Source organism: Trematomus bernacchii, unplaced genomic scaffold (assembly GCF_902827165.1).
Source record: "Trematomus bernacchii unplaced genomic scaffold, fTreBer1.1, whole genome shotgun sequence".
In the NCBI taxonomy this organism is placed as follows: domain Eukaryota; kingdom Metazoa; phylum Chordata; class Actinopteri; order Perciformes; family Nototheniidae; genus Trematomus; species Trematomus bernacchii.
The window spans coordinates 20,226,529-20,253,283 of NW_022987720.1; the positions used below are offsets into that span (position 1 = coordinate 20,226,529).

At 40.8% G+C, this 26,755-nt stretch overlaps 2 protein-coding genes across 4 annotated transcripts; one reads left to right on the forward strand and one right to left on the reverse strand.

The window, feature by feature from the left end:
- Positions 1-510: 510 nt before the first annotated feature.
- Positions 511-6,341, reverse strand: proza (protein Z, vitamin K-dependent plasma glycoprotein a). Of its 2 annotated transcripts, none has more exons than XM_034143302.1 (9): positions 6,182-6,341; positions 4,977-5,114; positions 3,661-3,818; positions 2,991-3,015; positions 2,788-2,901; positions 2,562-2,693; positions 1,997-2,112; positions 1,623-1,740; positions 511-1,504 (listed from the first exon to the last, which is right to left on the reverse strand). In XM_034143302.1, the coding sequence occupies exons 2-9, from the start codon at positions 5,053-5,055 to the stop codon at positions 969-971; spliced, it is 1,278 nt and encodes a 425-aa protein (XP_033999193.1). In that variant the 5' UTR covers positions 5,056-5,114; positions 6,182-6,341; the 3' UTR covers positions 511-968. The 2 variants fall into 2 exon arrangements, with proteins under 2 accessions (XP_033999193.1, XP_033999195.1); XM_034143304.1 differs by lacking the exon at positions 6,182-6,341 and adding an exon at positions 6,080-6,158.
- A 6,369-nt stretch (positions 6,342-12,710) lies between these two features.
- gpr139 (G protein-coupled receptor 139) lies at positions 12,711-26,044 on the forward strand. 2 transcript variants are annotated; one of them, XM_034143723.1, is made up of 3 exons: positions 12,934-13,087; positions 14,561-14,563; positions 24,718-26,044. In XM_034143723.1, the coding sequence occupies exons 1-3, from the start codon at positions 12,940-12,942 to the stop codon at positions 25,704-25,706; spliced, it is 1,140 nt and encodes a 379-aa protein (XP_033999614.1). In that variant the 5' UTR covers positions 12,934-12,939; the 3' UTR covers positions 25,707-26,044. The 2 variants fall into 2 exon arrangements, with proteins under 2 accessions (XP_033999613.1, XP_033999614.1); XM_034143722.1 differs by lacking the exon at positions 14,561-14,563 and having other exon boundaries at positions 12,711-13,087.
- Positions 26,045-26,755: the final 711 nt, after the last annotated feature.

Below are 26,755 nucleotides of genomic sequence, written 5' to 3' on the forward strand. Positions count from 1 at the left end.
TTCACCTGAGAATAGTTTGTTACCATTCTGACATTTTCCAAAACTTACAAGACAAATAGCTATACAATCAATTATCTTCCCATGAAGCTTAAATATGTTGTGCTTGGTGCTAATTAGCAAATATGCTTAACAAAGATGCTGAACATTATGAATACGAAACCATTGGCAATAGTTCAAACAATGCTTTACATAACCTACCTTTTGAAGTTTCTAGGTTTCATTTCACTATTGCTATGTTTTACTTAGTGTGACAGTTCACTCATTTTAGATTTTTAGATTTCACTGTTGTTTTTTTAATCTTTTAGTCTGCTAATGTGTCCATGTTAATGTGTTTTTGTGTTTACCATAAAAACATCAGGAGGTAAGCACTAAATAACTCATAATATAGCAGGTCTTTTGAGCCCTATAACAACGACTTATGAAATCTAATGATATTCCCAAATGCTCAGATATGGACATTTGTGAAATTGCTACTGTATACTGTATCTTGAAGAAATGACAGACATCAGGTGTGTTGTTTGGGTTTTATTACATGTATAACATTCATAGAACAGTGATTACTTTGAGTGTTGCAAGGTGCATGTCAGTTGCTAAAAATAACATTACATAAAGATTAGTAGAAGGTATTTGCACATCACAAAACACATGCTGAATAATTCATTGCTTTTCTTGCTGCTTTAGACGATACAGAAGCTAGAGAAAGTGCTTCTCTGTTTATTTGACCAAGGCGCCACCTTGTGGATAAATGAGGACGTCAGCAGCGACACAGGGAAGCAATAGCCTAGATGTAGACTATATGGTTGCTATAGTTTTTACTTTAAGAGGTATGTAATATTAAAAGACAAAACAAAGGTTGATCTTCAAGCACTAAATTGCTTAAATCTGATTTCCTGTTTAAAGTATATAATCCCCTGCATTATCATATATTTTCATCACTAGTCACCTCCCTGTTTCCCTGACTACGCTACCTAGTTTGAACCCATGATCTTCCGCAGCCAGCCTTGGTGACGCGACACTTTCTGGAAGATGAAGCCTTGGTTGCAGTCGGCCCCTGGCGGCAGGCTGACCACCCCCGTGAGGAAGAACACGTCCCTATAGAGGGTGAGCAGGGGGCTGCCGGAGCTCATGGTGCAGTCAGCATTGGCCTGGGCAGTGGTGCAGCCCAGTTTGTTGGTCATCATTTGGGGGTACGTCTCCAGACACTTAGGCAGTCTGCCGTACACCAGCTGGTTGAAGGTGAGCGGGCCCTGGAAGGCAGTTTCCTCTTTGGGTTCTTTCCAGCCACTGACTATGGCCTGATACTCTCCCGCCAACAGGACATTCTCTGCAAAGTCTCTTTCTGGCAGACAGGCAGCAGTCACCTCCTTCTTAAAGTTGATGCGGCTTTGTAGCTCAATAACAGTCAGGTCATTTTCAGGGCGACCCTCCACATAGCGTGGGTGATGGTGAAGTTCTTTCAAATACATCGTCTGCTCTCCAGATTCATAGGTGGTGCTTCGCTTGCCTGAGGAGGGGCAGGTAAGACATTAATGATGATTATTATTGTTTGTCTTTTACGCAGTAGTAGTTCACCAGAAGCAGTAATAGTGGTAAACTAAATGCGCATGTGTTTGTCTACTCACCAACAACCACCTGGAAGGAGCTGTACTTTTTGGCGCAATGAGCTGTGGTCAAGACCATGTTCTCCTTCAGAATGACTCCGCTGCAGAAACCTGCAGATTCTGAGCTGACCAGAAGAGCCTGCCAAACAAAACAGTGACGCACAACAATGAGCCCCTGGTCTATCGTTCGTTCGTGTGTGTGTGTGTGTGTGTGTGTGTGTGTGTGTGTGTGTGTGTGTGTGTGTGTGTGTGTGTGTGTGTGTGTGTGTGTGTGTGTGTGTGTGTGTGTGTGTGTGTGTGTGTGTGTGTGTGTGTGTGTGTGTGTGTGTGTGTGTGTGTGTGTGTGTGTGTGTGTGTGTGTGTGTGTGTGCGTGTGTGTGTGTGTGTGTGTGTACCTGCCAGGGGCACTCTGTGGAACTACAGCTGAGTCCTTCAAAGTTGCTGCGAGTGTTGACGGACAGTCTGTCATCCCAGAGGTTCAGATTGTTCACCTTACCACAGGGGAATTTGCCTGAAAGAGGAATGTGAGATATGTATCTAACAACTGAAGCCATATCCTTTTTGCAGTCAAAAATAATGTCAAGATGTTTTTTGTTTTTTTATTGATACACTATTATTCACTTTTGTTTACGCTGCAAAAAATTGCATGACTTTGGCAGAGGTCTGTGCCCTCTGAGATCTCTTTATAGTTTATATATATTATTCCTTTATTTGAGCTTCAGCACTATTTCATGTCTTAGGTTTTCATTTTTATTTTATGATTTTTATTCTCACAAATACTTGTCCGAGCAATATTGGAGAGAGTTTGTGATCTAAGATTTGTATTGCCAACTACTGATACTGTCACTGGTGTGATTATGACAGTAAATAACGAGAAACGGAACAAATATTTATACTCTAGCGGAAAATAAATGCATTTCAATCTCACTTGGACACTGGAGGAAGACGTAACAAACGTACCTGCAGGGTCACACTTGTTCCTGTCTTTGTTGAGCTTCCACCCGCGGGCGCAGGAGCACTCGTAGGACGTGTAGCCTGGTTTACAGAACTGGGAGCAGCCTTTGTTCTTCTCCAGGGTGCACACAGTCTGGTCTGCATCGTGGAAACAGAAGAGGAAGGTTGCAGCACTCACACACTAACTGAAAAGAGAACTAGCAACGACAATCAGGCACAACATCCTCCTCACCGTCTTCGCAGTGGACTCCTGTGAAACCCGACTTGCAGACGCAGTCGTAGCCCCCCACGCTGTCCGAACACATGGCTCCATTCTTGCAGGGGCTCTCTGCACACTGGTCTCCATCTAAACACAAGACAGCATGCCTATGAGAAGATGTAATGTACTGCTAATGACTGTGCGGTGATGGAAAATCATTTTAACACAGCACTTACCAATGTAGACAGCCCAGAAGATGTCCTGCAGGAGAGAATACGCATGATAAGTGCACAGTGGAAGCTACACAAAGCACTTACACAGTGCACTAGAGGCAGACTTACATATAGACCAGGGGTGTCCAAACTACGGCCAGGGGAGCATTTTGAATCGGCCCTCATCAAATTCAAAAAGTATAATGGAGTATGGCCCACAAATGAAATGTGTGCTTGTCTTATATTGTACTTCTTAAATATAAATGTAAAAATATATTACACAGTAGTATTCATGTGTTAATAAGATTACTTTTCAAATACATTCAGTAAATTAAAGTTGGAAACATTTTCTAACATATCTTAGTTGATAAGTTGCCCAATGACTTATTTCCATAACAAGCTTCAACACCCTTCCTATTTCTCCTTATTATAATCAATCTTCTGTTTTAAGTGATGAGCTGCCAACACTCACAAGCATCATTTACCTACATTTGATTGATTTGAACTTATAACTGAACTTATGAGGCAATATACCTCTAGTGAGTGGCCCAGCCCTTCGTATATTTTTCTGTATGTGACCCTCGGTGAAAAAAGTTTGGACACCCCTGATATAGACAAAGCAAAGAGCAAACGCTGAGGTCGTTTGATGAGAAAGAAATGAGGAGGAAGTAAACAGCGAAGTCCTGAAACTCACCGTTCGGTACGAGTCCTGGAAGATCTTTCTGGCCTCCTCGTAGTTGCACACCTTCTCCATGCAAGCCTGCTCCAGGCTGCCGGGCTGATCCGGGCTGCCGCCGACGTTCCTCTTTTGACGGGAAATCATTGTGCTCGCCTGCTGCTTGTCCAAAAACACTGTAGGGAACAGTTATTGTCTCAGTTGGTTCCTCCAAACAGACCGAAATACACTTTGAGGATATTTTCCAGTAAAAGAGGCTGAGTAAAGCTATATATATATATATATATATATATATATATATATATATATATATATATATATATATGGGAGAAGGGGTGGGATTAAATAAGTGTAAACTTCTTCCCACCCCTTTTCGGATGTGTAATTAAGTAGATAATTTGTTTATATATAATTTAGAATCAGTAATTTCTTTGTTTATTAATTTGACACTTAAGTTTGTATAGTATAATAATTCTCGTGTTTAATTTCATCATTATTATTTATTTTTTGTATTATTGTTTTACACATTCGAAATAAATCAAATCAAATCAAGAGATCAAAGATAGGAGCATTGAAACATGGATGTATTAGGCTATATAACCATTTGGCTGAATCCAAAATACAAACATGTGACAGCCTCTTTCTATTTCATAGCATTACAGAATACATGTTTTTACCTTGGTGACCAGTTTTCTTGGTATCTGGAGCTTTCGATGGGCATCAAGTATATTTACATGTGTTTTGTTTTTTTAAATCTTCCATTAAGATGAAAGAGACAGAAAAAGAATTGAAATCTGTTAAGATTAATGAATGTCCTGCTTCCTGTTTAGAAATCATTTCCTGCTGCCCAAATATGATTATCGGACAATGTTCTCTGTTTGATTACCTGCTCTGGGATTTGGACCGTTGTGATATTAAACTAACCTAATAACCTATGAATCGAGAGAATCACCAGCAGATAAACTGATAAGATAATAATAAGTGGCTGTCCTAATGATTCAATAAACAAGACAATAATCATAGAAGAGATCAAACCTTTACTACTTAATAACATAATGTTATTGTGTATTAAAACAAGGTAGCGATAAATACATTTAGAAGTTGAAATTAGAAATCAATAGACTTAAACTAAAGCAAATACACAGCATCTCATCCAATGAGGCTCAAAGTTGTATTTGAAAAAGTCAGAAGCTGAGATAATGACATGTCATACATTCAGCATGCTGCCATCTTGACCTCCTTTTAATTCTTCACTTGTCTCTCCTCTCTCTAGAGCTCAGACTATAACATTACGAAACTCTGCGACACATCTGGCTCCAGGTTGGCCCTCTCACCTGCGTGGGGGTCCTGAACGGCAGCCATGGCCCCCGCCAGCAGGCAGAGCAGAGCGGCAGATGTGGTCGAGGAGCGCATGATGTCACCGAAGAGAGATCTGAGTCGAGTTGTCGGTGCTGCAGGATCAACGTCTTCTTCTACAAACAAGAAGAACAGATTTCAGACGAAAAGCACATGGTGATTAAAAGAGAATATAAGATGTTTTATGCTCATTATAGACTTAGAAATACCCAGGGTTCATTTAAGTTTTACTAGAAGATGATGCCCACAACTCTGGCGCTGGAATAATATTCACAAATATGCTCCAATCATTCATTAATAACAGATTTGAAGGGATGACTGGATTCATCAGCAAGGACAATAATACCAGAGCTAAATATTTTTCAGTCAAATCAACTAATAATGATACAATGGAGGATACTTATAACCGATTCAAGATTTCATAAGGGATTTGCATTCTATAATCTTTAGGATTCCCTCAAATGTCACAGCTTTGCTTATTTATCAAGTTCATTTCTTATTTATTTGTTTTCACTTATATCACAGTATATAATTAATGGTATGATTATCTATTAAGTGAATGTGTCTTGGTTTTGTAGAATGACGTTGTTCATAAAGCAACCAATATAAAAAACATACATTGAAATTCAAGTCAATTCAAACCCTAAGGAAATGTTGTTATTGAGACTAAATCATATTATTATATAATGCATTGACGAATAATGAGTAATGCTAACAAATGACCTCATTCTGTTTACATCCGTGATTGTGCATTTTTTTTTATGCAGCACCATTATCACTTGAACTGCTGTCAAATTGATGGGCTTTATAGGCTATATTATTACACATTGTAAACAATAATATAAAAAAAGAACCTTTAGGAACCCTGTTTACATTTACGGCAGAGTGCGTTTTTATCACGTTACACAGCCTTTGCTTGCTATCTGCGTAGCTCTCTGCCATTCTGATAGCATGTAGCTTGTGTGATGATGAACACAAAGAAGACTAGAAGATGTATCTCGCATCTCGTATGCTGCATTAACGGACCATGGTACTCTTTCTACAAGCTGCTAAAATGTAACAAAAACATGCAAATATTTACATGACCGTCTCTGTTTTCAGGGCCCGTCCAATATGGGTCTGCGTAACGGTCCGAAACAACAACAATACCACAACAACAGCAGCAGGGATACTCGGTACCTACCGCTCCGGACTGGATCAAAGTACCGGGGCTGTCTGGTTCCTCTCCGGTCCTGATACACACCACACCCTCCTTAAAAGGATCGGTCCTATCGATCCAAAATAACAAATGATTACCACATCCGAGCCTGCTCACTGGTTCAATGACCGTGGGGAGTGCAGTGACAAAGAGGAGCCACCAGAGGGCGCTGTGAGACAGGCGACTTTCACTGGTACAGTAAGTTAATAATAATAATAATAATAAAAACAAATAAAATACTACTACTACTTTAAATAATAATAATAATAATAATAATAATAATAATAATAATAATAATAATAATAATAATAATAATAATAATAGTACTACAACTAATAATAATAATACAAATAATCATGTCCATTTTAAGACGACTTTCACTGGTACAGTAAGTACAAGAAATAATACAAAATAATACACAAATAATACAAAAAGACTACTACTACTACAACTAATGATAATCATAATAAAACAAATACTACTATAACTAATAATAATAATAATACAAATAATCATAATCATGGTCATAATAAGAATAAGAATCATTAAAAATAAATGAATAATGAGAATAAGAATCTCAAAGATATGTTACATCTCAGGTGACAAAACATAAAATATCATTAAAAAACAATATCAACATTCTTTTTTATGTTGTTTTGTTTAAAAAGTATGTTTTAATACACTAAATATGTATTTTAATATCACTATTATTAATGACAATATAATAATTATAACAAACTTTCTGTATTAGTTCTATACAAGAGATGTAGCTCAAAATACTATACAAGAAGAAATAATAAATACAATAATTCAAATGAACAAATATAAAAGTGAAATAAAAAAAACAGAGATCATTCAAATAAAACAAATACATAACGCTTACAACTAATTAAAAAGGAAGAGGAATTACAATACCTATAATACAAAGAAACAAAACCAAAAGGCTATATGTTTGCAGCTGTCATTTTAAATGTTCAAAGTGCCCACATCTCATATTGATCTTTGCAGGGTATAATTGGTAGGGCATTATTTTTTAAACATAGTATTCAAAAAAGCTAGGCTAACTGTTTTCTTTATGCTTTAATTGTGTGTTTGTAAAGACCTAGCAGGAGAAGATCACAGAGTTTAACACAAGTCTGCAATTTAGACCGGTCCCAAACCATTAAGAGTTTAAAAAAAGGAAACAAACCAGAAAGTCTGTTATAAGATATATTGGGAGCCAGCATCGCACAAGGAACAGATAATAAGATAGAATAGAATCTAATAAAAAATGATAAGATAAGATCAGATCGGATAAAATAAGTTAAAACAGCACAAGAGCATTTATTTGCCCAAGATGCTGGATGCAGTTTTTCTTAACCGATGTGCTTATTTTTCTGACTAACCTCAATTTATTTTTTTCCTTGTGAAATAGCACATTGTACCTCCTCAGGCATATATCAGTATTAGTTCTTGTTAATCTGTGGTTTGTGGGTAAAGATATGCGTAATTGGCTGGAAAACCAGTGCTAAATGATACTACCAGGCATATGCACAGATGCATGAACAATATTTAGCACTATCACTGCTTTTTTCCTCAGCGGTGTGATCAGAATCAGGAATCCCTATGATGTGCACCCTGATCAAACAAAATTGGATGCTATCTGCTGTGATCAATACGAGAAGCCTAACTGCAAACTAACACACTCGAGTCTAGACAAAATCAAACATTGGATGACAAAATTGGGGCTCTATGCCTGTTGAGAAACTGAAAGCAGAAAGGCCATTTTTTTAGCTTTTGCATATTTATTGTCCAACTTTTTGATTAGCAATTCTTGGTCAAGGCTACGCTTTCTAAACTCAGAGTCCCTCCTCAGTGGCTTTATTTCAATAGGACTGTTTGTAAGAGCAATGTCATTTGCAGAAAGGGCCGTGGGGCTTTAGTCTCAGCTGCAGCCGTGTTAAATGTTTCCATTTCCCATGTCTAATAATAACAGAGGTTTTATCGGAGCCTGCTCGGACCAGCTGGTCCCCGGTGCTGGACCGGGGCAGAGCTGGACGGCCCGGTCCAGGGAGACTCCCCCACGGGTAGGAAGAGCGAAGGGAGAGCCTGCCCCGACATGGGCTGCAGCTACATGTAAATGATTAACACAGTGGTGATTTCCCTAGTGATTGTGGTCTGAGGTGAAATCCAAAGTTGTTGTTGCACGTGTTCATACATGTCATGTGCAACATTGTATGTTGACTGTAAGAGCATGCACTCTTTGCATGCAGGGGAGAGGAAAGCCCTGCATATCTCGACCAATCATCCATCGATCTCTTTCTACCAGTTATGTTTTATTCAACATCTTCCTCTTTTACCGTCGCCCTCTCTCCTGCTCCCATTCCTTCCAATCCTCTCATTATTCTTTGAGTGTCGGCTTCAAATTAGAGGGGGAGCAGGAAAGAAAGAGTGGCACAGCGCTCACGTGTGACCTTGCTGACCCATTCTTCATTTCCAAAGTATGCTAAACAAACAGGCATCACAGAAGGCATCTATAATTAATGTCACCTGACAATTTCTTCATACATATAACAAGCTGGTGACGTAATCTCCGGGACTCCCTGCATGTATCTCAGTTAATCTCATTGCATCTCATTACCTTCTATGCTTTTCATCATTTGTTACTATACATTGTTTACTACCATGTTAACAGCATGGCTCGAGAGATTGCAATGTCCCTTGTTTGGCGAGCACTCTAGGCTGATACATCAAGTAGTAAATATCCATAACAATTATTGGATGCATTACCATGAACATACATTAGTTGTGCCTAGATGATGAATCGTTATGACTCTGGGGAACCCCTGATCTGATGCTGCCATTACGTCTCATATAAATACGACCAAACACCAAACCAGTCACCAGCCTCAGCTGTATTGGGCCTAAAGATAGAGAACATGATAAAGATAATACCTTTTGAGCATCAGCATGTAAGCGTTGTCTTGGTTAGCATGTTAGCATGCCGAAGTTAGCTATAAGCTTTAAGCACATAAAGCTGCTACCAGTCTGCAGTCTCATAGTAAGTCTCACTTTCAGGATTCACGTCACAATATTGCTTTTTCTCAGATTTTAGGCTTAATTCAGGAAATAAAATGTATAGCTAATAAATATAATGAGCATTATACCTGCTAAACATCAGTATGTTAGCTTTGCCATTGTATGCATTAGCAGGTACATCCTCATAAAACTACTCGCATGGCTGTAGACCCTTTGTCTTTGTCTCTTTGTATCCCTATATGTTGTCATTTTGACTGTTACACCGGTTCGCCATTTTTGTGCAAGCAACATTCTGTTTAAACCACAAGTTTAAACTGTTTCAAAGCCCCATATGTATATCTGCTTTGTTCTGCTTAGTAACATAACCAAAATATCAACACTCAAAATAAACTTTGTGGCATTTGAGGAAATAACACAACTTTGGTTTTGCATGTTTGTGCATGTCCGCCTGTGATATAGTTGAATACATTGAGGATGTGAGTGTTGGGTCCCCAGATAACGTGTATAATGATGATGTAATGGGTCAATATAACACACACACACACACACACACACACACACACACACACACACACACACACACACACACACACACACACACACACACACACACACACACACACACACACACACACACACACACACACACACACACACACACACACACACACACACACACACACACACACAGTTGCTCATACACTGCACAGTTTTCCTTCTGCTAATCTCCTACATACATTACTGCAGGACGTAATGAGGTCAGCTGGAGGTAGCCTATAACCACGCTTCATAACCAACAATACATAAGAACCATCACCTGCCCTGGTTTAGTTTGCAGTCACCACATTAGACTTACACATTCAAATGTGTACTCATATGTACAGTACCTGTTGTTCTGTATTGAATCCAACAGCAAACAACAACCCACACACAACACTTCACGCCAATTTCAAAGCGCCAGAAGATTACATGTAATTGAGTTTGTGCGACAAGGACCAATGATGATGTTGTATTAAGTACTGCAGAATAGGCAGGCACTGCCCCTGTGGGGGTCTTTCACAGCTATAGTAGCTACTGTTGAAGAATCACCTTTCCCTGTCCCATATTTCTCCGTGATCAATTCATGTCAGCTGGACATATTTTATTTAACACTTAATCGCGGCGCTCCCCTCCCTGCATCCCCTGCAGCTCGTTTGTTGACATGTAGAAAAAAAGAAATAAGAGCATGTGATTGCTCCTTTACGCTCCTCTCACCTTTCCTCACTTTTTCTTCACTATCCTCTCATTCAAGAGGCATTCAGCAGAAGAAGGCCAGCCATTGTTGGACTGCTCCTGTAATCATTCTTCTTTTCATACGGTGACCTCCATCCGAAGTGATGCCATAATTGGATCTCAAGGAAAGGTTTTCAGATTGTTCTGCTTCTCTTTTGTGATCGCCAGTATTTTAACTTGTGAGTTTTCTTTCAAAAAATCTTCTCTCTTCTCTTTTTCTTTGTGTCTTTAATCCTGTCTGCCATCAGGTCCTTGTCACTACCTGCATGCTCTACCTTTTAAATGATAAACCGTATCGCACTCAGACAGCAGAGCAGAGTGTGGTTGTGTTTCCTCGGTGGTGTGCGTAGGCCTTGATTGTGCTGAAGAGGCACAGAGAGAGCAGAGACACAGCAATGATGGACATGATTTTTCACCATACTCATGCCAAAGCTGCTCTGGTGTCCACTTCCTGCACATGTGGCAACTCCTAAAAGCCCAGAGGAGTCTGCAAATTGTTGATAGCAATGATAGTGACAATATGTATCCGCACGTCTGACTACATATCAAGAAAAATATATAAAATTGACATGTTTTTCGTGTCATGTCTATGATTGCACAGTGGTTCATGTGGAGAAAGATGAAGGCAAAAGGACTGAATTGGTTTTTAGGGCATGAATGTGAGAGCTGAGAAAAACACCTCTGTAGCAGTATGACGTGTGGATATAAATCGATGGTGGAAGTCATTTACCATATACTTTGAAGCTCTTGCTAGCATGATAACGTTATTACTTGATGGACAAGTTTCCAATATAGCATTATCGTGTTTCCTGTTTTTATTAAAAGATGCATTTCTCAGTACAATGCAAGGAATCATTGAGTTTGATTTAAAGTAAGTGTTTAGTAAGCTACATAATACTCATCAAGTAATTTCCTACTGATATAATTAGCTGCCTACTCCACATTAAGACTGTTCAAGTTGGATGAAGCAGAATATACTGTATCGTATTTTTTGACCAAAGTAAGTCTGTCATAAGCAATATCAGACTTGTGCTGTGAGTAATACATTTAATCTGTCAGAGGGGGGCGACTTCCCATGGCGAAAAAAAACCTTAAATGTTAAAGTGTTCACTCTTCCTCCGCAGTAATGACAGTAGCACTTGAGAGCAGAAAACATAAATCAGCGACCTGACAAGACAAGTACACACACCTTAAATGGCTTTAATCTGGCATATCCTATTATTTGATGTTGTTGACTGTTCAACCGACTAAACAAACACTTGTAAGACTTCCCTTTGGAGTGTGTCATAATTGTTTTATTATTCTGTAGACCTTCAAAAGCAATTCATACAAAAGGGTCCCATAACTCCTCTCCATTGTACTGTGTATTTGTCTGCTACGTTGCCTTCATTAGGGCAGTAAAAGCGATGATGCAGCAGAAACCGTTAGAGGGATAACACAGTCCATTAATTCGATGTTTATTAACTTTATGGTTATGTTCACGATGGTGTGCATATATAGAATGATAAATTCCACTTTTCACAATAAACAACCAAGGCATTTATTGGAAATGACTGACTGATAAACCACAGAAGAGGGTCTTTCTTTAGAAGCACTGTGTGTTTTTTCAGTGTCAGCCTTCTGCTCATTAGCACATTATAACTAGAGATTCAGACACGTTCACACTGCATGGCAAATTAGATTTGGTCCCAACCCCCACTCCCACTCCCACGTCAAACCCACAGATCACATACTGTGTACTGTAACGTTTAGGAAATGCAAATAGGATTGTTTGGATACTGCTTGTCCACTCATTATTGAACACATTATTACATCAACAACAATCATGAGGTTACAGAATATAAAAAGAAATAAAGAGATGTGCAATATTGGCAGTATGACAAACACTATCATTTTCCACAGTCCATTTATCTTTTCTTGTCTGCAACAGTTTTACTATCTCTTTGTATTTCCTGGGCCTCAAACAGGAACCCCTCTTTCTCTCCATGAGCCTCCGTCAGCTCCCAGCCTCCGTCTCTCTCCTTCACTTTCTAATCTTCAGCATACCCTTGCTCTCCCTCCCTCCCTCCCTCCATCCCTCCCTCCCTCCCTCCCTCTTTCCTCCTCCTCCTCCTTCTCCTGCTGCTCTCTCGACTCGCTCTCATTCCCCCTCACTCACACACTCAGGCAGCATCCTCCCCTCTCCACTTCTACCTTCATACTCACCTCTCTGCTTCTCTCGCCTCCTTTCTCTCCGTCACCTACTAACACATTTCATCTCTGGCATCTCCCAGTCTGTTGTCTCCCCTATACCATCACACACACTCAACCCAGGCGTGCACACACTCATGCTGATTGGCACCCAAGGACAGAGCACCCTCTCTCCCCATCCCGGCGACCAGGCGGTTTGCTTGTGTGGCCAGCCGGCTTCTTGACACTGAGCTCAGCTGAGGAAGAGGACAAAAGAAGAGGCCATGGAGCACAGCCACATCTTCCCTGTTTTTTCCCCAAATGACAGCAGTTGGAGCCCAGAGCAGCATCCCTCTGAGTTCGCCCAGGGGTGCCCTCTCGGACCACTGCCTGTCATCTACTACAGCGTCCTGCTCTGCCTCGGCCTGCCGGGTAAGAGATGTGCGCACAGTGTGTGTTTGATGTCTGTGTCTAATCACATGCACGTCTCATTCTGTGTTCATTTGCTCCCCAGCGGGATGCAAGAGTCACGCTTTGCATCTTGATATGATGTGTACTTGTCTGCCGGTTTGAGTTGTGCACAGCTGCAAAAAGTCTCACACACACAGACACATGCACACACTGTTGATTTGTCATCCTGACCTTGTGGCAATCACTTGTGCATGCACACTTATTTTGTGTGTGTTTGTCTGTGCTTTGCCTGTCCGTTTGGTGTTGGTTTTGTACATGTGTCTTTTTTTAGGTGGAAATAGTCAAGCACCACTTAAAGAAATTGTGCAAAGCGTAATTCAATCTGATTATTAACCTTTAAAACAGCACCTTTTCTGTTAGGCTGCAGTGGTTCTGGCGATGGGTGCATGACAGAGTGTGTCTGTAATGACTCAGGCTTGACCTCGGGGACAAGTGTGTGTTACGTATGGCTCATCTTGATGACCTGCATTAATGACACTTCCTTGTTGCGTCCTTACCATTGACTGATTAGTCCATTCACGGTCACTGTCGGACTCATTTACTGCCTCTCTCCCACTGCGTGATCTATGAGCGCTGACCTGCTCTCACACAGGGAAGCAAAGAGGTGTGTGCATACATGTGTGTATTTGAATGTGTGTGTGTTTCAGAGAGAGAGAGAGGCAGGAAACAGAGGTCAGATAAAAGAGGAAAAGTGTGAATGTCTATCAGAGGTATGGGGTTCAGTGAGGTTAGAAACATCCACCCTGCTTCAGCACTAAAATGCTTCAGGTGCATCCAGTGTTTTACTATTCATCCTGATTCTGATAAATACATCTAATGACTTTTATTGTCTTATTTGTGCTAATACATTACATTAACGTAAGCTCTGCACCTCTCCTCTCGACTCGGAGTGAGATGTTATTTTGTCCTGGTTTAGAACAAATCTGCAATGCATAATGAAAAGCTTTAGGACGCCAAGACTGCAGTTGCTCCACAAGATTTGCAGCCTTGTAAAAGTAAAAGTCTGTCGTTGTGATTAAATCTAGTCTAATTAATTATCCTGGTTGACAAATTAAGTCTTGCACATCATTTAATTGTTTTCTTGCCTCGAAAGTTGTATCTGTTTCTGCAGCTGAAGTCATCTTTACAAATGCGATTTAGGTTGCTAATCACTAAATAACACTAGCCTGGGAGTGTAATGCAATCTTACGTCTGAAATAATAGTTGAGTGCAGCAGGCTGATATTTCGCAGCAGCCGAGATCGACTTATTTAATCATGGTGACGTTCCACTCAAGCCGAATCATAAATGTTTCATGAGTGCAGCATGTGGGAGGAGTAGTGGTGTGACCTAAGGACTCACACATACAGTATTTAACACTCTCAAAGCATTTGGAGCTGTTACCCTTGATTATCAGACAGTTTTCATTAGTTATTTAAAAGCAACAGGGCTTCAGAAGGTCATCCTCATGTCTGTAAGATTCTTGCAGACTTTGACCTTTAAGCTGCAGACACAGAGGGGGGTCACTTCGAGAGCACAAATGTGAGGGTGAAAAGCGTGAAGATTGAAGGTGATGCGAAAAGGGATTGCGTTAAGTTAATTGGTGGGAAGTGTGTGACCTAGGGAAATGATCAACCGACATCTCAGGTTGAACAGAATGGAGTATGGGGAGGACAAGGACACCAAGAAGAAGAAGAAGAAGAAGAAGAAGAGCGGAGTTAAAAAAAATAGATTAATAACAGCAGAGGCAGTGAAGTAGCACCTCTGAGCCCGAGTGGAGGAGACGACAGCGCTGAGACGAATTGCCACATTTTTAATTAATTGCTAACTCGCTCTCTCTCTGCTCACCACACCACACTGCTTGAGACAGAAGAGACATGTGCTGGCATAGCAAACAGAGACACGGCGGAGTTTCTGACATGCAGGGATTACAGAATTTAGGCCTGCTCTTTGTACAGTACAGTGTGTCTCAAATCACTCACATCTGAGACACTTACTGTAGAGTATGTTGAAGATGGTGAGTGATTTTGTGTGTCGTAACTGGGTGTTAAAGCTTCTCTGAATATCCGGCCTGATACAGCTGCTTTTATGCAATGTGTTTGAGTGGAGCATTTCTCAAGCAGGGAGTTCTTTATGATGCCGTTTATAGACTCTTTACCTGCCCATGTGCAATTTAAATTTTAGGTCACTGTTAATGCTTAAATATTTATTTAATTTGCCTGCCTTTAAATTACTTGCACATATTCCAATGGTTCAATGTTTGTAACATGTCTTTGCAGCAGGGCACAATGCAACTAAAAAGATTACATTTGTTCAATTCAATTACATTATATTACATTAGTATATCAGATAATCACTGTGTGCAAGCAAATCATTTGTGTTGCTTTCAAGTGCTCAGAAAATGTGCTATGTTAGGTCATTGTGAATGAGAGTTACAAATTATTAATATTTGGTCATTTAAGTTGGAAGGGACATAGAAAAGCGCTATATCATTTAAACTATTATTATTATTATGATTTGTCGGAACCAGAATATGCAAATGAATATCAACTCTCAAATGTCATTGGCTAGCTTTTCCAGTGCTTATACGTGTGAAATGAAGAGGCTCAGTTGTCATGCATAATAAACCCTTATAATAAGTGTATGTTGAATATGTGTCAACAAATGGTTGAATGGTGTCGACATGTGTGCACATTGTGCCAACAGAAATGTGCACGTGTCGCTCCTTCCCAAGCGCACAGCAACACGCAGGAGCCCACATACTTAACAGTATGTTGGTGCGTTCCTTCCCTCTTTCTTAAAGCCCCTCCATGTGTGGCTGTCGACAGTCAGCGATGTGGCACACGTGAGGGAAAATCTCCACCTACTCCAACTAATCCCTCCACCCAAAAGGGGAAATGATTGGGGATGTTCAGCGTTAACAACCCTCTGTTCCACAACACAGTGCAGGTCAGGGGTCAGCCGCTACTTAATGATGAGGTGAGGACCTGTGATATACAGTTTGGACTATTGATCTGTCAATGTGCACAGAGAGGGCAAGGTGGGATTGGAGCTTGTTAAGAGATACTATCACTCTGAAGAGTCAAGTGTTGAAATGGACGAAGAGGAAAGGATGGGAAAGCATGTGTGAAAGATAGCGAATAGTCAGTGCATCAAATGGAAAGAGGTTTCTGAGCTCTGGTTTGTCTCCAGTCTGCAGTCTGAGAAAAAAAAGAGGGGAAGGGAAGGACAGAGAAAGTGTCAGTTTGTGGTGGGGGAGACGAGCCAGGGGGGGGGGGGGGGGGGGGGGGGGGGGGGGTGGGGGGGGGGGACAGACAGACAGAGGAGGCAAGAAAGGAGGGAGGTGTTGTTTCAGGCAATAAAGCAGAGATGTTGTCGAGTGAAGTGAAATACTTTTTGTTGAACAGCTGTTAACAAAATGCTGTCACCACTGCTGAGAACCCAATTCCATGTGTTGTCTGACATTTTCTGGAAGACAATATTTGTCAATCTGAGGATAATTATGGCGCTGCTAGATCGACATTATCTTAATATATTCCTTTTTTCTTCATCTCTCATCCATTTACCCTTCTTCCCAGCTCTTCTTTACCTCATATCATATGCCCTCTTTCTCACATGTTTTTTCAAAGCTGAAATCTCATTACATTTTTTTGGAGAAGGTCCAAAAGCACATCATAATTGTTAGCATTGTTTACGAGCCCTTTGGACATGAGAAGCGGAGTTTGTCAGTCTGCAGTGTCTCATCAGCAGCAGCCTCGGTGTAAAGACAGTCGTCTCCTCCACACTGTGGCCTGTCTGTGAAATGAATGGCTGTTAGAGGTTAGCAGAGGCAGAGCACTGCAGCAGCATCAATATCCTTAGCAGCAAACCAGGGGCCTATTTCTCTCCTAATATGCCTTAATAATAATCATTAAATATCTATTTTCTTTTCCTATCCTTTTATTTTTCTCATTGTTGCTGTATATTTCTTACTTTGCACCTTTCTTTTTCTCATGAGCTTCCTCCTTTTCCTCATTAACCCTCAGATCATACCCATCAAGCTCGCAAATAAAATGTGTTGGATCGACATTATCACATTGTCATGGCATTACAGGCCTGATTTTTTATTGCAATTTAACAGCGCGAAAACAGATTTGACACTATTAGGGAGTTTGGACCTAATTCTGAACAGTTTAAAAACTGTCAGCTAAAACATTGTTTTATCTTCAATGCATGTTTGTGTGGCTTTGCAGCAGGGATTTGGTCCTGGTTTCTGTTCCGGGGAATTAAAAAAAATCTCCCTGCTTTATGTCCCGTCTGACACTTAGAGAAGACAAAAGGGAAATGGTTGTCATCAGGAACAAAGTGCATGTGACCTTTGAAGCAAGCTTTGATTTTCACCTCCTATGTTTCTCTCGTCTCTCTTCCTTTCCTCCCACTGCCTCACCCCTCTCCTTTATACCCCTCTCTGTCTCATTCTGTTTTTTTTTATCTAATCCTTTCCTTCAATTCCCTCTCAATGGCCTGTTCTCTTTTAACTCCCTGTGACCTTCTTCACACCACATGTTACATCACCTTCCATCTATTTCTTCATCCCTCTCTTCTACACTCATCTCGTCTTATCAACCTCCGGATAAGCCATCAAAGCCAAACCTCAATTTCCTCCAAATGACAAAAAAAAAAAAGCCAATTTCAATGCTCACTTTCATTGGCTCTTTAGGATATTTTTACATTTTAAATTATCCTGCGTATGTAAAAGGAGCCCCATGAGAAAGCTCAAGGACTGGTGTGCGGCACCTCGTGTCTTGCCCTGGTCTTGCCACTGGTTTCAGAGGGTTAAGACGCGTCGTTTGTCGACTGCCCGTCTCAACACGTTGCTTTAGTGGCGGGGTGAGTCAGCCTCGTTACACACCTCTGGGAGCACTCTCTGTCTTCTCTTTCCCGCTAAACAACGTCAATGGCCCTGTCCCTTGTCACATTAGGGGAGCAGCAGGGGGAAGCACAGACACAAAAGAATTCCCACACACAAATACAGAAAGGTTCACCTGTTTAAACACAAACAAACACACACACACACACACAAAAGTTCATAAGCAAATGTAGTCAGACAAACACACAGCAGCCCCATTTTCCGTCCTAGCTCTTTCTTTTTCCCCTCTCAGTTTGAGACAATTATGTTTGCCAGCAAAGATGGACTCATTTTGCATGTGTCTCCATCTGAATGTCCAGGCATGAGATGTGCATGTATCTGTACTCATGCTGTGTATGTGTTGTCCTCGAGTATCTGTTCAGAGTGTGCAGCTCTCCAACTCGTCTCTCCCCCTGCTTGGCCCCTGAGACGACAGAAAGAGCAGGAGTCAATTGTAATGAATGGGCAACCCAATGCAGACTGGCTAGAGCTAAATGGAAATGTCAAGCTCGCTACAGATCCCTTTTGTTTTGTCTGTAGAAAGCCCCATCTCAACGGGAAGCCCGAACAGAACAATACCCAGCCAGTGACAGTCAACACCTCACTGTTTCCATTTCAGTTCACCCCTCTCTGTTTAACAATATGTGGACAGAGAAAGGCGAGAATTTGGCGGGCAGAGGTACAGCAAATGAATGGAGGTGATTATATTAATGGTGGGGTACATTGTGAAGGGTTTAAAATGGACCTACGGGAAGTTTATGAACAGCTTAGCTTAACAGCAAACCTTTCCTGGAACAAAAAACACTGATAAAATCATTTGAATAAACTTGATGAGAGGCAGCAGGTGTGTGTACATTACACACTTACAGCTGTAGCAGCTTTATGAAACAACGTGTGCAAAGAGTCAATAAGAACAAGCAGTAAGCCAAAACAAAAAAGGTAATATCAATCAGCTAAACAGATGCGAAGCAAAACAGAGATTAGACCTTTGATTGTTCCTCAATACTCAATGAGTTTTATGGACACCACCAAAGCAAAAAGACACAGAAGAGCTGCAACTAACATTCATATTGTATCTTTGATAAATGTAGCCTTGCTCTCATTGACACCTAGCATGTATGTTAGCCAAAATGCAACTCAACCACCACTGTTTGGTTAGAGGTTTGGTTGTGTTATGCAGGGCCGGTCCTGACCTATTTGCTGCCCTAGGCAATACTTTAGCTGGCCCCATATTTGAAGCGCCCCTCATGGATCGATGCGCCCATAGCATTCGCCTTACGTAGCTTTAAGCTGTTAGCCTAAATCAGAGATAAGAAGAGGTCGTTTTTTTTAACTCAGCAGCCCAAATTGTTAGGTTTTTTTCATTGGCAAACGTTTATTTTCTCTTTTACTTTATTTTATTACCAAAGTTTGGTAAAACCATACTTCAAGGATGCTTGTCAGCTTGATCTTGACACGTAAAGTACATAGTGTTGGAAAATTATAATAATACAACCCAGTCTCACGGCATTTCGTGCTATAGTCACGACATTTAATCTCTTGATTCGTGTTCACCAACACGATTTTCCCCTTTTTTCCGTGTCACACGGAACGATTTTAAAAGACATTTAAAATGGTAGTGTGTTTCGTGTCTGCACCACGTCTTTTTGTCCGGTCGGGTCTTGGAAGACCGGAAAGCCGTGTGGTTCATAAAAACATGTTCTTACTCAATATCAAGCCACGATTATTGTTTTTAATTTTAAATCGTTTTTGCCGTCTGTGATGAAAAGAAATGGGGCTCAGAGCCTCAGAATACTGAAATCTGTATTTTTTAAATCTTTTTTTCCTTCTAATTTGTTATTCTTTTCTAAATAACACACTATTATTTACTCAACAATAACACACAATTATCCTTGTTTTTATTTATTTGTTTAATTCCATAATCTCTGGCTTTTTTGCTGTCCGTCAGGAACTGAATTTCAAAATAAAATAACCAGAAACAGATACACACCCACTGAACTGATTACCCAAGATCCTCAGCTATGGTTGAAGCTTGGTGATTGGATTGTTTAGCCGCAATGCACGTTGGGATATTGTGTTTATGCGATATGAAATCCGAAAAACATTAAAAAAAAATTAAAAATAATACTTTAATCCGAGTGTGCTTGCTTTTCTCTTTGGAAGTCATCACATAACGGCATTGTAATACACGGTTCGGCTGCATTAAATATTACACATCTGCCGTAGTTCCCTGATTAGAAGACTTCTGGACAAACTGGAAGAAATGCCACCGAAACTGAATATGTGACGTGGATCATAAATATATCAGCAATTAAACAACATCTTCAAACAATTTCTCTTCACATAATATGTCTCCTTGCAGTATCAATACTAATTCGGCTGACTTTTATATTTGATCCAATTGGTAGATAGGTTATATTTACACCATAACGGTGCACAGCTGATAGAAAAGGACTTGTAGTTTTTAAAAGTTATTACTGATTTTCTTTGAATATAAGAATGTAAATACTGAGTTGAGAGAATAGTCAGGGGTTTTGGGTGACACATCTATGGAATCAGAATTTCAATAGCTTACCATTAAATGACGGATATACCTTTCTGTCTGTGATGTTTTACGAATCAGATATTAAACATTAAAGAATACTTTAGGTTAAGGTCTTCTTTTAAATAAGAAAAAAGCTTTGGGGGTATCTACAGATAAATATTAAGCCTGACAAAGTACATAATGTCTAATATATTGCTTTCCTGCAGTGTGAACTATGTTGAAGCACTTATTTTAACTGATATTATACATATGAATTATACTCTTATAAGATGTATATAGATAGTATAAGAAATGTGCAGAATATGACAGTTTAATGGTGGAGGTACACACATATTGATAGATGTCTTGTAATGCACTGTTGAGGAACCTGCGACCCAAGTTTTTCATTCATTGCATAACTTCAACGTAGTTGTGTATATGATATGTTAATAAACCTTAGAAAATCTTGAAATCTTGAAAGGGATGTGCAAAATAGCCATTGGCCCAACTTTTGAGAGAGCGAAACGTCACGAAAGTATTCATGTAATCATATAATCCGTTCTTATTGTGCATCCATGGGTAAAGGTAAAACTCATAGTACTGAACACGTCACATGAACGTGCCGGGCGGCGCGGTCCCGTTGGTTAGATCCACGTTCATAATGCAGAGGAAAATAACTCTCAGAATAACGTTATTAGCACATTTTACAACTTGAGAACCGAATGTTTTTAATAAGGGCTATACAAACGTTCATACTGGGTAGTTTATTTAGTTTAAAAAAAAGTATCCAACGATTTACAGACGTCTCTTTCCCAATGTTAGTCAATGGGAAAAAGTATTTCCGGGCCCAGTGACTGATACGGAAGTGTAGTACCGCCGTTTGGTACTTCGCACTTCCTGGGGGCTTGGTGTGTATCGCAATGATGCTCGAAATGTCCCATATAGGCCTACGTCTGTTTCCTGTTACTTTATTTTGAAATTCACTTCCTGACGGACGGCAAAAAAGCCAGAGATTATAGAATTAAACAAATAAATAAAAACAAGGATAATTGTGTGTTATTGTTGAGTAAATAACAGTGTGTTATTTAGAAAAGAATAACAAATTAGAAGGAAAAAAAGATTTGAAAAAATACAGATTTCAGTAATCTGAGGCTCTGAGCCCCATTTCTTTTTTTGAGTAAGAACATGTTTTTATGAACCCCACAGCTTCCGGTCTTCCAAGACCCGACCGGACAAAAATACGTGGTGCAGGCAAACGAAATGCCGTGAGACTGGGTTGAATAATATCATTGTAATCAATATATGTTCTTTGAAATTACCACGGTTTGTTATATTTATTCCTTTATTTAAACATGTGTAATACAAATGTAAGCATATACTGTACAAAAAAGCAAGATAATTAAATTCATTATGACCGTTCATCTAAATATATACAGATTTATTCTGGGACCAGAGCTGAGCTAAAGATAAATATCTCCAATACAATTTATTCTTGAAGCACATGCAGTTAACAGGGTTATTACAGAAATCTCATAATGCTTATTATGAAGATCTTTCTCCAAGGTTAATCTAAAATACAATGTAATATGGGCCAAACTCATCAGCAGCAAGACCGATAGCGTAGGACCAATAGCTACAAAAAAAGAATCAATAAACACACCAAGATTCGACATGAAAGCAATTTAACTTGCCTGTGCAGGTCGGCCTGGTGTGAGATCCGGGGTGACTGTGATGGGGGGGGGGGGGGGGGTGTATCCAGCAGCCTACATGTACACTTATATTGGCCTGTCCAATCTTGTAAACTGCTTTGACGTGTCATTTATGTTTATTGATAGATTGTACGTAATTGATCTGTGTGTATGTGCGTGCATGGATAGACATGTGTTAATGTGTGTGTGCGTGTGTGTGTGTGTGTGTGTGTGTGTGTGTGTGTGTGTGTGTGTGTGGTGTGTGTGTGTGTGTGTGTGTGTGTGTGTGTGTGTGTGTGTGTGTGTGTGTGTGTGTGTGTGTGTGTGGTCTGTCTGTCTGTCTGTCTGTCTGTCTGTCTGTCTGTCTGTCTGTCTGTCTGTCTGTCTGTCTGTCTGTCTGTCTGTCTGTCTGTCTGTCTGTCTGTCTGTCTGTCTGTCTGTCTGTCTGTGTGTGTGTGTGTGTGTGTGTGTGTGTGTGTGTGTGTGTGTGTGTCTGTCTGTCTGTTGTGTGTGTGTGTGTGTGTGTGTGTGTGTGTGTGTGTGTGTGTGTGGTGTGTGTGTGTGTGTGTGTGTGTGTGTGTGTGTATGTGTGTGTGTGTGTGTGTGTCTTCCTTTGCAAATCTTCCAGTCTGGAAAGGACATCTTTAGTCATTATCTGGAGCCGCCTTGTAATTTGTAATCAGTTGATCGTGGTTGAGGCTGCGAAGTGTGATGTACCAGACTCCTAGCTGCCATATTTAATCCAATCCCAGATCTATTACTGTCGAGGGAGGCAGGACCACAGGACACACACACACACACACACACACACACACACACACACACACACACACACACACACACACGGTGACAGCTGCTAAGTGCATTGATGTCTCAGTGATGCTGCAATGCAATTTAATGTCAGAGGCATCTTTGTCTGATGTCTTCATGTTTTATCAGCAAGTGTTGCTTGTTGTGGATTGTTAGCAACAGTAGAGGATGGATATATTACTAAAGTACAGCATGTGAACTGAATCTCTGGATACATTGAAAAATATTTTGGCCTCTGAATTTTACACTTCATGTCACACATGCGTTAAATGTTCTTAATGTGCTGACACAATACTGTCTCCTTTATGACAAAGAAATGTCCAAATACTTAAAGGCTTATTTAGAATTAAAATCATATTCTTACTTACAAAAAACAATTTGAAAACAATCCTCATAGTATTGTTTTTAGTAATTAGATGAAAGCTATTTATTTCCAAAATGGTCAGATATTCAGGAACTAAGAATATCATCCCATATGATGATGCAAATGCAAAATCGTCCTGCTGAAAGTTTCATAAATGTATTAGGTTTGGTGAACCTCAAAGTTACACACAACAAGTGTAGGTGTTCCTTTGTTTGTTATAAAAACAGAGGGCTTCTTTTATTATTATTTTCAATTACATGATTTTATTGTACATTCAAGAAACACTACAGTGTTACAAACCAATATATTGTTAACTGTCTCCTCCAGGTTTGTGAAAGGCTCACAACCTTTAAACACAACTGTCACATGATGAAAATCACCTGGGATAATTTGCAAGGAGAGCAGGGAACTGAATAGGACAACAAAGAAAGAAGATGTATAATGAGCCAATTTAATACAGGCACCACACTGAAGCTCTGCTGCTACTGTCTGATTCAGAAAACAGAGGTCACACTTTGGAAGAAGCAGCTTTGAGATAAATCACATACAGGTACATGTTCTTTTCAGTGAAAAATGTAGGAGTAGTAGTCCTCTGTCCTTGGATATTCTGCTCTCCTGTTGCAATAAATAATAAATATTATAGGCAGGTAAAATTGTATCTGGCAAGATGGAAGAGAAGGTATGATGGTATATGTCGGGGATATGGAGTGAGATTAAAAAGCAAGAGGCAGACAGACGGGGTGTCCTTGTGCTTTGTTTTAGAAACTAAATTGCCGGCGGCAGGGTGGCAGGCAGTAGTGAACTCAGCAGATTGCCAAGACTGTGATGCTGCACGTTGCCCTCCGGTTTTTTTGTCGTGGTTTTATTATTTATTCGTGATAACAGTGTGGCCAAAGGCAGAGGCAGGTGCTGCTGGAATGACACAGCAGGTGTAGATGAAGTGGAAAAGAGCAATAACCAGAGGAGACTACACAAAAGGAGAGCTGGTTGAAAGTGGTACATACTGACTGGGGAAGATAACAGATTTTTCTTTATGCACTGAGCAGCATGAAACTGTTTGCTTGCAGCTTTTGATGGTGCTGAAAATTGTTTGTATTGTGTGCTAGTGCAGTTTCATTTGTCTGTTACCTTTAGTGTATGTCCACTGCATCTCAATTGCTTTCATGTTTTTTGCTGCCTCTTTTCAATGGCCTGTCCACTAACATTGAATTATTCTCTTTCCTTCCCTGCCCCAACCTGTGTCCACTACATTTCCAATCTTATCATACTTTCACTTCATTTCTATATTTCCTCCACCTATCTTCTTCCAATCACCTTCCCTAATCCTTCCACCACCTAGCTAACATCCTAACAGTGGTCATCCTGTCCCAGCTGGTGCTGCGTCGTCAGAAGTCCTCCTACAACTATCTCCTGGCTCTGGCAGCCGCCGACATCCTGGTCCTGCTCCTCATCGTGTTTGTCGACTTCATTTTGGAGGATTTTATTTTGGGCACGGCGCTGCCTCCATCACTAAACAATGCAGTGCAGGTTCTGGAGTTCTCCTCCATCCACACCTCCATCTGGATCACCGTGCCGCTCACCATTGACCGTTACATCGCTGTTTGCCACCCTCTGCGCTACCATACAGTCTCCTACCCAGCCCGCACACGGAGGGTGATCTTCGCTGTGTATATTGGGTGCTTGCTCTCCGCAGCGCCTTACTACTGGTGGCCTGAGCTGTGGCACAGCCTGTCCGGGGTGGGCGACGGTGATGGAGGAGGAGGAGGGGAGGGAAACGGGAGGACCGTGGTCCAGCATGTCCTGGTGTGGGCCCACTGCGCCACCGTCTACCTGCTCCCCTGCACAGTCTTCTTCTCCCTTAACGCTGTCATCGTGCGTAAGCTGCGCAGACGCCGCAGCTGCTTTCGTCTGCGTGGCTACTCTACAGGCAAAACCACTGCCATTCTCCTGGCTATAACCTCCATTTTTGCTGTTTTGTGGGCGCCACGTACCCTCATGATCCTGTACCACTTTTACTCCTCTCCTCCAGCCTCGCAGAGTGCAGGCAGATTGCTCCATGTGCTCACCGATCTGGCCAACATGCTAGCACTGCTCAACACCGGGGTCAACTTCTTCCTCTACTGCTTCATCAGCAAGCGCTTCAGGGGAATGGCAGCCAACGTGCTGCGAGCCCTGGTCCGCTGCCGGAAGCAGCAGAAGCCTTTCTACGCCAGCCACAACTTTTCCATCACAAGCAGCCCCTGGATCTCACCAGCCAACTCCCACTGCATCAAGATGTTGGTGTACCAGTACGACAAAAACGGGAAGCCCATCTGTATATCCTCTTGAGTCCTCGGCCACGGTAGCTACCCCAACCCTCAGTTGTTGGGAAGCATATTCAGACATTGTCTCCTTGGTGACAAGCTCTGCTCCCTTGGGACAAGGCTTGAAAATGTCAACACACCCGAGAGCACATAGGTTCAGTTAGCTAGCTTTGAGCGATAACAAAGCGGTTGGCTAGCAAGATGGAAACTGCAGATCCGTACTTAACAGAAAATGGCCTCTTATGTTCAAAAAAGTATTCAAAAGGCAGCAACCAGCATCAAATAACTAATGATTATTTTCTCCATGCAAAAAATTACAGCTACTGTATGACTGACTCTAGACTTACGGACTGATCAAGGGATATCAACCCCCACCTCTCACTGACTTGAATGAGCCACAGCGCAAAATAATAAACTGGCAACTATTATCTGTGAAGCTTCAAATACTAAGACATTGATTTATTTATGGACGGTCTCTGTTGCACACTGCTGCCAACGATGAGGAGCTGTGTCTTTGTCCGTTGGGAGACATTCCCAAAAAGCAGAGATTTCCAGTCAGAGTCCTGGCACTGAACATCTCACCTCGAGGGGTGACACCACTCAGGCAGAGTCATCAACGGTTCTGGCTGTGTCTCAAGCAATGTTCAAAAAGCGCTGTCATTTCCAGTTTAATATGCAGAGGAGTCTCAATGGCATGTTAATTTGGGCTACCATCAAATGAACAGCCCTACCTGACTTTTATCTTGTGTGTGCCAAGTTTATCCTAGCGGTTCAGGTCTCTCTGCTTATTGTTGGGTAAATATGTATTATTTGGTAATGGTAGACTGTTATTGTGGCTTCACATAAAAATAAGACAAAAAATATGACTTGTGCAAAGTGTCATTAAACTAGTAATCACATATCCAATATTAGGAAGAGGAAATTTCTGCTATGAGTAGATAGTCCTCTATTAACTATTAATGGTCCGTGATGACTTACTGTTAACCACTATCTGGATGAATATAATGAATGTAACAGCTGTATAACCCTTTAGCTTTTTTGAAAGACTGAGTGATAAAGAGAGAGATAGAGATG